Consider the following 10,841-nt stretch of genomic DNA (forward strand, 5'->3'; position numbering starts at 1 on the left):
GTCGCTATGAGTCAGACTCGACTTGATGGCACTTAACAACAACAAGAGGGGAGGAAAAAACTTATATTCTATCTGTTTACTTGATGTAAACAGCTAATATGCTCGTTGGAAGTTCAAGACTGAGAACAACACCCTGATGCACCTTGGAAGATGGGCCTGGAGATTCACTTCTGAAGAATCGCACATTGAAAACTCTACGGAGCACAGTTCTACTCTGGCAGATATGGGGGTCACATGAGTCATAATCAATGGTTTATTTACTCCGAGAAAGGGGTCTTACTTTGGGGGTTAGGGTAGGTTATTATTATTATTATTATTTCTATTTCTCCCTTCTCCTGTAGACTCCAAAGCCAGGCAGGTTTTCTCAAAGATTTAACTCTTCATTTTCCTTTTGGTTCTGTACACAGATAGTCATATACAAGCACGTGTGCATTCACACATTAAATTGTTAAGTTAACAGCTGCCTTCCAGAGAGAATACATTTGTAAACTTATCCAAACCTACGTTGCTTCTCTGCTGACTTTCCATTTGTACATGCATGCTGAAGGCTAAGATGCTGAGATGTTATAGATAGGCTTGGGATCTCACTATACTTCTCCAAGCTTTCAACAGGCAGGAGGAGCTCTTCCTGAAGCTGAATTCCACCGTCGATTATTTCTGAGCAGCTATTATCTACTCGGAAACCCTGTACAGGGTCGCTTTGGGTCGGAACCGACTCGACGGCACTTAACAACAACATTATCCACTGGTGTTTCTCTCCCCTGTCATTTTGCATTAAGTGAAATGCCGAGCAGAAAATGAAAGTCTGAGTTTTAGAAAGGAAGCACCCAGTTTATCTTAATGTATCTGAATGAGAGCCTACCCTGGTAGCACTGTGGGTTAGGCATTGGGGTCGCTAAGCCTGGAGTCAGTGGTTCAAACCCACCAAGTGCTCTGTGGGCAAAAGATGAGACTGTCTGCCACCCTAAGCATGTGCAGTCTCATACACACTGTCTAGGGTCACTGTGAGCTGAAATATACTTGATAGCAGTGGTGTTTTTTCTCTTTAGGGCTCTCTTTAACTGTTTTGTTTCCATCTTAAGCATGACTTTGAAACATCCTACCTTGAATTTTTTGTATTTTATTTTAAACCTTCCATGTTGTTTGATGAGCAAAATGGATGGATCCTGTGAACTCATGTTACTGCCCACCCCCAAATAATCTCTATTTTTTCACTGAAGTAAATGATACATGCTATCTGCTGCTGATTTCACCGTTCCTATTTGTGATGCTACTGGGATTTGTTGGTTTGCTCATTTGTACTTGGGTTTTTTTTTTTTGCTAGGGTTATTATTGGCTATAGTTCCAATACCCATACCTGTGTACAGTTGAGAAAGATAGAACACTCCAGAAATAGACAGGGGAATCCAGTATGTGACCAAACTTTTCCTATGAGTGATCCATATATGGACAACTAGCTTACTGTGATTGCCCCTGACCAGTTCTCCCTGCTTGACCTCAGTTGTCCTTTTAGTTTGCTCCCCTTTGGAACACAACCACAGCTTCTCAGTTCCCAGTCTACTAAAGCTGCTCTGCAAGAAGTTACCTTTAGTTCTGTGTAGGGGAAAAAAAGAACAACGCTTTAGTAATGACTTTAATGTGTAGTTCTATTGTCTTCCTGCATGGCTTTGGCACGATAGATGCTCTTTCTTAGAAAGAGGGCAATAATGACTGCAAGTTGTGTCAGTATGGCTCCCTGGAATCTCAGACTTTTAAAAGAGAGAGAAAAAAGGATATATTAAAAACTTACTTAATATTTGCTCACTTTTGAAACACTAATACCATTTTTGTTTCTTGTCCAGGTATACTGTGATGTCAGGAACACCTGAAAAAATTTTAGAACATTTTTTAGAAACCATACGCCTTGAGCCAGCTTTAAACGAAGCGACAGGTATATGTATAGAACAGTTATGTATGTTCATTAAATCCATGCATGGCATTATAAATAAGTCCTGAATTGATCCTCAGTTTTGGAAGGAGGTTATATGTATTCACATTAGAACAGGGTCCCTATGTTTCTCAGACAGGGAGCGATCCTTCTCATTGACCTCTGCCCTGTCCAGTACTGCCTGTCTGGTGAGTGTCACTCAGTCTCATTCTTACGTATTAAGGGTAGCCTTCCAGGGGCATCTCCTCAGGTAAAGTGTACATCTGACCATCAGCGTCTATTATGTGATTTTATTCATGGCTGCTTTATCATTGATTATATTGCCACCTTTTCCAGTAAAGTATCTGAAGCTGCCCACAGAGAAGACACAACCTGGCTCCAAGTGGGAATAAAATGGTTCTCGCTGTAGTGTGGATTCTTGAGGTGCCTCAGAGTGTAACTCAATACCACCTCTCCAGTGAACTAAAAGTACCAGTCCCCTCTTTGGTTACCATCTTGTACATTATTTTGGAACAGCCCACATTCATTTATTTATTTATTTATTTTAAGTCTATGCCACTGAATTTTCTCTCTACTTAATGTGATGAAAGGGTTAATGTTTAAAAAAGCACATTGCGCTTCACAGAAGAATGTTTCTCATTAAAAGGTCACAGTGATCTCAAGAACTTTCTATCATCAATCTTTGTAACATGCTGCAGGGTAAATTTATGTTTATTTTTATGTTGTTGTTGTTATGTGCCGTTGAGTCGGTTCCCACCCATAGCGACCCTGTATAGGATTTCTGAGGAGCTGCTGGTGAGCTTGAACCGCCAACCTTGCAGTTCGAACGGCTTTGCAGTCTGGCACATTAACCCACAGTGCCACACCAGGACTCCACTTATTATTATAGATCTCCTAAAAGGAGCTCTGGTAGCGTAGTGGTTATGAATCGGGCTGCAAACCTTAAGGTCAGCGGTTCGAAACTACCAGCCACTCCATGGGAGAAAGATGAGGCTGTCTACTCCCGTAAAGATTTACACCCTCGGAAACCCTGTACAGGGTCGCTATGGGTCGGAACCGACTCAACGGCACTTAACAACAACAACAAAAGTAATTTACCACTGCTTTTGTTAAGTGCCGTCAAGTCATTTCCAACTCCTAGCGACCCTGTACAGGGTTTGGTGAGTTGAACCTCCAACCTTGTGATTCAAACCGACCTTATGAACGGGTGCTTATCCTACAGCGCCACACCAGGACTTTTTTATCCCCACATTCCAGATTCTTAGTCTATAAACAGATGACCTGTGTTATTTTTTCTCTAGTGAATTAACTGGAGAATATTAGATATGAAAATCAAGACCCCAGAGTCTAGACCAAAGTTATGTTGATTTCAATGTCTGCTGACCAATCTTGTTGGGCAGGTGCTAAGCTGCATGCTTCTGACTAGCCAATGTGAGCAGGAAGTGCTGCCCGCGTCCTGAGGAGGCTCTGCTAGTGGATATAGTGATGGAGCACTGCCCCATAGGGGTTTCTAGACTCTAATCTGGTACAGCGCTGTGGGTTATTGTGCTGGACTAAGTCAGTTTGAACCACAAGGTTGGCAGTTCAAGCTTACCAGCCACTCCTCAGAAATCCTATAGAGGGTCGCTGTGGGTTGGATACAACTCAGTGGCACCCAACAACAACAACAAATCTTCACAAGAGCAGATCACTAGAGCTTTTCTCCTGTGGTGCATTGGGTGCATTCAAACCGCCAACCTTTTCTATAAACAGCCGAATGCTTAACTGTTGCACTACCAGGGCTCCTTAAAGGACATAGAAGAGCATGCAGATCATTGTACCATGAGCAGTGCTTCGGGGACAGGACAGTGGTACGGAGAAGGTAACCTTCAAAGTGGCCCTGAAGGAAGGCTGGTAACCAGTAACTAGAGATTGGGGACAAAATCTTCCAAACTACGTACTGACCTAGAAACAGGAAGATCAGAGAAAATGGTCTGATTTTGCTCGACTAGTTTATGCATAATAGAAAGAGGAAAAGGTGATCTATGAATGTATGGTACAGGAAGGTCTTATATGCTACAATGAATATTGGGGGGTAGTTAGGTACGTCTGAGCAAGGAGAACGATGCAAATGATCTTTGCTTGAGAAAGGTCACTCTGTATTTAGGATGGAGAAATTCTTCAGACACTAATCAGGAGGAGAGGTCTGTTATTAGTTAGTGTTGCTGTTATGTGCAGCTGAGTTGGTTCTGACTCGTATCACCCCTGTATAGGGTTTCCACGGCTGTAAATCTTTATGGGAACAGAAAGCCTCTTCTTTCTCCCTTGGAGGTGGGCTTGAACTGCTGACCTCATGACTAGCAGCCCAGTTCTTATCCTACAGTGCCCCCCAGCACCCCCAAGAGGTATGTTGTTGTTGTTGTTATGTGCCGTGGAGTCGATGCCGACTCATAGAGACCCTGTACAGGGTTTCCGAGGCTATAAATCTTTACGGAAGCAGAAAGCCTCATCTTTCTCCCGCAGAACAGCTGGTGGTTTCGAACTGCTCACAGGAGGTATACATAACCTCAAATATATCAAATTTCTAGGACGATAGGTCAGAAAAAATTGCAACAGATTTCTCCTGACTAATGAGCTGTTTGCCCAGAATGTCTGATTTGTAAGAATCATATCTATATTTAAAAAAAAACACAAACAAAATATTATTGCAACTGAATATGAATTCAGAAAGAAGACTCTGGTTTGCTAAAAATTATGGCATCTAAGGAAAGCTTCATTAAGATCTTTACTACCCATGAAGAACGAGTCCTAACCTTCCTTTTAGAGTTACCTCTAACAGAGATGGGACTGGATTCATTGTTTCTTAAACAGCCTGAAATTGAACCCTAGAAGTCAGTGGGCCCACATGAGATGTGATTCCTGGCTGCCATTTTTGGTGTTAGAGACTAAGTTAGCATCATCAATTACCATCCAGCTTCATTTCTTGTAGTGTTTCTCATCTTTCTACTCTATAAATAATCGGTTTGCTCTCATAGATAAAGGACACGTTCATGAAAACTTGGAAGCAATGGCATGATAGACTGGTGACATTTATGAATTTAACATAACGTGAGTCAACAATGGAGCTAGTTTATGTTGTAGAAACCAACACCCCCGGATTTGACAGTACACACATTATCTTAATTTGCGGTGACATCTATTTTCAGTCTAAGAACTATCCGTCTCCTAGACATTTTATTTACTTTATTGACCACCATTAGTAGTTGTTTGACATATGATATCATTTTATAGTAGAAAAGTTTTGTTTTTAAATCCATTCTGAAGAATTACTGCCTATTAGTGAAGAACAATGAAACCACATCTAAGGGTGCGTGCTGAGTGGTTGACCATACTGTTATTTAACCATGGTTATTTTACATGTCAAATTCCAAGTCAAATTCCTTGCATTGACAAGACTAAAACTACTGCATAGCACAGGTTTTCTGAGAGTCCTGGTATGGTGCTGTGGGTTAATGCTCTAGACCACAAAGTCAGTTTGAACCTCCAGGTTGGCAGTTCAAGCTCTCCAGCTGCTTCTCGGAAACAGGGTCGCTATGAACAGAACTGACTTGAGGCATTTAACACCACAGCAACAACAGTAGTAACCATTGCCTCCCCAGTCTCATTTAATATGCAAAATGTATGAAAGAGAGCCTGGAGGTTAAACTCAGGCAAGCCTAAGTCCTTTGTATTAAAGAGAAAAGCTCCATAGAGCATCTTTCTAGTGTTTTCTGGCCTTCTGCTCAGGCTGGGTGTTGATGTCACTAAGAGTGAGGAACCCTGCATGCTGGGTAGCAACCCCAGATTGCATTCATTACTTCTGTTTAAATGAGTTTGGTGGTTAAACCATTAGTCCTCAACGTGATTTCATTACAAACATAGATTTTGAACATCTAACTCCTATAGTTACCGGGCTGCGAACCTTAAGGTCAGCGGTTCGAAACTACCAGCCGCTCCACGGGAGAAAGATGAGGCTTTCTACTCCCGTAAAGATTTACACCCTCGGAAACCCTGTACAGGGTCGCTATGGGTCGGAACCGACTTGACAGCACTTAACAACAACAACAACAACTCCTATAGTTACAACTTACTTATTTTTCATTATTTCTTATTTAAAAAGTTGTGCAGGTTTCCAAAATCTCAACCAACTAACATATGTTCAGTTTTTGACTGAAAATACTCATAGCAGTTTGGATTCCAGGCTGCATGGGACATGTTCTTAAAGCTTTTAGATTTTCTCTATGTGGTTTTCCATCCAAGCTTACCGGAGAATGTTGTTGTTGACGCGTAGAACAGCATTGGATCAATGATGAAGCCAGTGAAGTTTATTTGGGGGGACTTGCCTTGTTTCCTTGGCCTCCCCCGCCTCATTTGCTTATCTGCCGTAAAATTGCATAAATGTTGGACATTCCTCATTGAATGTTCTGGATCATTTTTGTTTTGTTCTAGCGTCGGTTCGTATCCTTTACCTCGTTTTGGGGTTATTGTTGTTTTTTTGGCGTTGTTTTGCTGCTTCCGTTTTCCTCAGCAGTTCCTGCTCTCATCAGCACCTTTCCTTTTCATTGCATTGCCTTCCCATTCTTCCTTGGGCCCTCTGTAAATTGACAAAGTAGAGATCCTATCTTAATTCTATGTACATAATATTGTCCCAGGTGACTTTTTAATTACTTTTAAAAACCTCTGTGGTTAAAATGACGAGTGCCATGGGTTGGGTCTCTTTTTAAAATGTTATACTTTTGTCCACTGTCCTAAGAAATTGTTTCATTTTCCATCTCAAGCTCTGTCAGCATCATTATCTTGATATGCAGTGCTTGTTTGTATGGTAATATCACAATACCCCAAACCAACTTGTAAGAACCACTGGCCAGAAATAAAATGAATACTCTTACATTCCTAAGATTTCTACAAAACTAATTTCCTGTTCTGTTTTGCTTTTCTTCTCCCCACCAGATTCAGTTCTAAATGACTTTGTTATGATGCACTGTGTTTTTATGCCTAACACCCAGCTTTGCCCAGGACTGGTGGCCCAATATCCTTTTGTTGTGAAAAGTCTCTATTCCTTTGAAGACACCCTAATAAGAGACGTATGCGGCCATTGTTTGTCTAACCTCGGAAGGTAAGCCGTAGCCCAGACAGGGTTATACTTTCCACCATGCCAAACTCTGCAATACCAACAATTTTCTCTGGAAGAGTCCAGCACAGGTCTGCTGTGGTATTTTTTAACAACTTTCTCCTCAGTACCTGTGTAGAAAAATGTGAACCAGATTACCTCAGAACAGTGATGTTGGTGAGAAATACACATGCCTGGGAGATAGACTAGAGAAAGTGATAGAGAAGAATGTAGGTGTACTTTGGGAATCCTTCCCTAACTATGGAGACCAAGGTATTCCTAGCAGAAGGAAACCTGAAAGGATGGACCAGGATCCACTTGTGTTCCTGCTCAAAGCTGTATGAATCAGGTTGCTAACTACTAAAATGAATGCAAATAATCATTCTGTCACTCATCCTAGTCCATCCTCTCCTCTAGCTACCAAACGTTATTTCACTGTTGTTGTTTTTATTACTATTATTATTACTGTGTTGACTTAGAGAAAACCAGTTGTCACCTAGTCAGTTCCTACCTCAGGCCAATGCCCATGTGTCAGAGTAGAGCCATACTCCATAGGATTTTCAATGATTGATTTCTCAGATGACAGGGTATTCGAAGGTGCCTCTGGATAATGTCACACTACTAAACTTTTGGTTATCAGCTGTGTATTAAACATTTACAACACCCAGGAACTTAAAATCAAAGAAAGAAACTTTGAAAGTCTAATAGTAGTTCCTCTAAGCAACATGAACTCTGAGTCTGTTTTAATAGTATATTGAATTGACCAAATGGTTTACAGTCATTGAAACCGAGAGAACTGAACATTCAGAAAATGTAAGTTGAATAAAAGAAGAAGTAAATATTATTAATGAGTTACACCCTCAGCTTTGGGTGGCAGGTAAAAGAATGTTTTCCAACTTTACTTTATTCTTATCTATACTGGCAGCAAAAATTTAGGCGCCCCCCAACAACAACAACAAAAAAAAACCCACCAAACCACTTTGGTTCTTTTGAGCAGCTAAATACTCTGAAGGAAAATGGATCTTTTCTTTTTTTCTGAGCAATCCAATCAATGTTGGCATGTTTTCCTTTTTCAGAATTATAATTGCCCTACCTGATTCTCATTTTCCTGTTCACCCATAATTCTCTTTGAAGTTAACAGAATGAGTGAGGATAGGATATTTAGTTGAATGTGTTACTCAGAGGGAGCTGCAACAATGAGATTTGGGTGTTTACTTGCCTGGAAACTCTCTTTCCAAGTAATGACAGCTCCGTGAGACTTACATATATTATATAGTCTCTCTGGCTCAAACTCAGTTTTTCTCCTGTAAAATTAACACACTCAAGATAGACCTGTGCTCTTTAACACCATACATGGTAATCACTATGAGACCTTTGAGATTTGTTGGAAGGAAAAGTGAAAACCACCACTGAGTTTAGACTTATTTTTTACAACAGCATGCTGATAAGCCTAAGGCAAACAAAATCAAAATAAGATGAATGAGGGAGTAAAGGGAGGCAGGTCATATCATCTTCACAAATCCAAGACCCAAACATCAAGTTTGTGTTTTACAAAGTCTGATTTCTTCATGTACCAGTATTAGCTTGTTCTCCTTCAGAGTTATTGAGATACTCAGATCACAGATCTCTGTCTTTAAAATGTAACTTTCTGGTGAAAGGCCTATGCTATGCCCAGGTAGGGAGTGTAGGTGATGGTATTGGTGGAAGACGGGTAAGTGAACAATAGAATCCAGGGAGGCCTATGAGAGAAAATCCTCATTATTTTCCCAGTAGGCAGGTATCTTGGAGTCTTAATGATGCTTTAACAAAAATACCACAAATAGGTGGCTTTAAACATTAAACACCACCACCTTCCACAAGACGTTAGGAAGGCTATGGTTTCTCAGTCAGTAACATAAGTCAACTGTGGCTGACTTGAAGAGGAAAGAAATGCATCACAAGGGTGTGTGACAAGTCAGAGAACTGAAGGGAACCTTAAAGAACCCAAGCTTTCAAGGGCAGGAACTAAAGACAGACTCTGCTTATTGGGGTGTATTGACTCCAAACAACCCCAACCTTCACTCCACTCAGTATTTGCGTCCCTGGGAAGGAAGGTGTGGTTGGCCCACACTCTCGCCAAGGGGCAGCAGAGTACCTCACTGGAGAGTTTCACACATGCTGCATGCAAAGAAAAACAGTGTAAGCAGAGAAACAGATGATGGGCAGGAGAAAAGTCTACACAAACCACTTAATGCCACACACACAAGCCATGGCTCCAGGGGCAACAGGGATACATAATGTAAAACTAACTGCACAAGAAGGTTAACCTTGATGTTTTGCATATGGGATATACCACCACCCACTGCCATCAAGTCTGTGAGGACTCAGCAGCCCTATGATCATAATCTTTACAGGAACACAGCCTTATCTTTCTATTTGAAGAAAGATAAGGCTGTGTGTTTGAACCACAGACTTGTGGTTACCAGCCAACATCATGCCAAGGCTTCTTCTATAGGATATGTGGTGGTGGTTATGTGCTGTGGAGTTGGTTCCGACTCATAGCGACCCTGTACAGGGTTTCTGAGGCTGTAAATCTTTAGGGGAGCAGAAAGCCTCATCTTTCTTCCACGGAACAACTGGTAGTTCAAACTGCTGACCTTAAGGTTCTCAGACCATTTTGTAAGCACTATATGGGATATATAGAGATAATAAAATACCCACATTTCATTAGTGACTTACTTGGCTGAGTGTTTTCAAAGTAGCTAATATCCATATCTTTTCATAGCAGCCCTACGAAGAAGTCAGAATTTTCACTGCTCTTTTTTCCAAATCAATAAACTAGGATAATGAAAAATTATGATTTGCTCAAAGAAAGGTAATTACTAGTAGAGAAAAGATTTGAGCCCTGAGCCACTGACACCTATTTCTGTGCTTAATCACATTGTATGTCTCCTCCAATTTTGCCTTCAGCAAGGAGAGATGGTAAAACTCTGTTTCACATTCATGTTTCAGGCCTTTTATGTGCTAATGAGGGAGGCTTTCTATTCACTGGATACACTGGGACAGGATTTGACCTGATGAATACAAGGGCTTTAGAATGAGTTTTTAAAATCATATTTATTCACTTTCTAAACTTTTCTTCTCCAGCTTCGTTAAATTTTTTTTAAATATGCATTTAAAATTTAATTCAATTTTCCTTTAATCTTTCAAAGACAGTTAAAACTACCTCTAACCCTACCACCTTCCAGGTATGACTATGACTAGCACTCTGGTGTATGTCCTTCTAGTCTTTTTTCTATATGTCTAAATATATACTTGTAAATACAAGACTGGGATCAGAATGTAAATAGTTTTGTTTACATTTTCATTGTATATGTGTGTGTGTGTATGTGTATACATATGTATATTATACAGATTGGACAGTGTTTCATTCTGTTATGCATAGGGTCGCTATGAGTCAGTATCAACTCAGTGGCACCTAACAACAACAAAAATATTTACATATATATACGCTGTTGTTGTTAAGTGCTGTTGAGTCAGTTCTGACCCATAATGACCTGGTATAGGGTTTCCTAGGAGCAGCTGGTGAGCTTAAACTGCTGACCTTGCAGTTCAAATGGCTTTGCAGTCTGGCACATTAATCCACAGCACCACACCAGGACACTCTCTCTCTCTCTGTATATATATATATATATATACAGAGAGAGAGAGAGAGAGAGAGAGAGAGCTCTGGTAGCGTAGTGGTTACGAATCGGGCTATGAACCACAAGGTCAGCAGTTTGAAATTACTAGCTGTTCCGCGGGAGA

At 40.7% G+C, this 10,841-nt stretch overlaps 1 protein-coding gene across 4 annotated transcripts in view; it reads left to right on the forward strand.

Annotated features, from left to right (window-relative positions):
• The window catches only part of RAPGEF4 (Rap guanine nucleotide exchange factor (GEF) 4), a 411,578-nt gene that overhangs the window by 348,036 nt on the left and 52,701 nt on the right, over nucleotides 1-10,841 (forward strand). For all 4 annotated transcript variants that reach the window (XM_006866643.1, XM_006866644.1, XM_006866645.1 and 1 more), the window contains 2 exons: nucleotides 1,842-1,930; nucleotides 6,896-6,974. In XM_006866643.1, the coding sequence (XP_006866705.1) occupies nucleotides 1,842-1,930; nucleotides 6,896-6,974 (168 nt within the window). The remainder of the gene's footprint in view (nucleotides 1-1,841; nucleotides 1,931-6,895; nucleotides 6,975-10,841) is intronic.

The sequence above is a fragment of the Chrysochloris asiatica genome, unplaced genomic scaffold (genome assembly GCF_000296735.1).
Source record: "Chrysochloris asiatica unplaced genomic scaffold, ChrAsi1.0 scaffold00094, whole genome shotgun sequence".
NCBI classification, from domain to species: Eukaryota; Metazoa; Chordata; class Mammalia; order Afrosoricida; family Chrysochloridae; genus Chrysochloris; species Chrysochloris asiatica.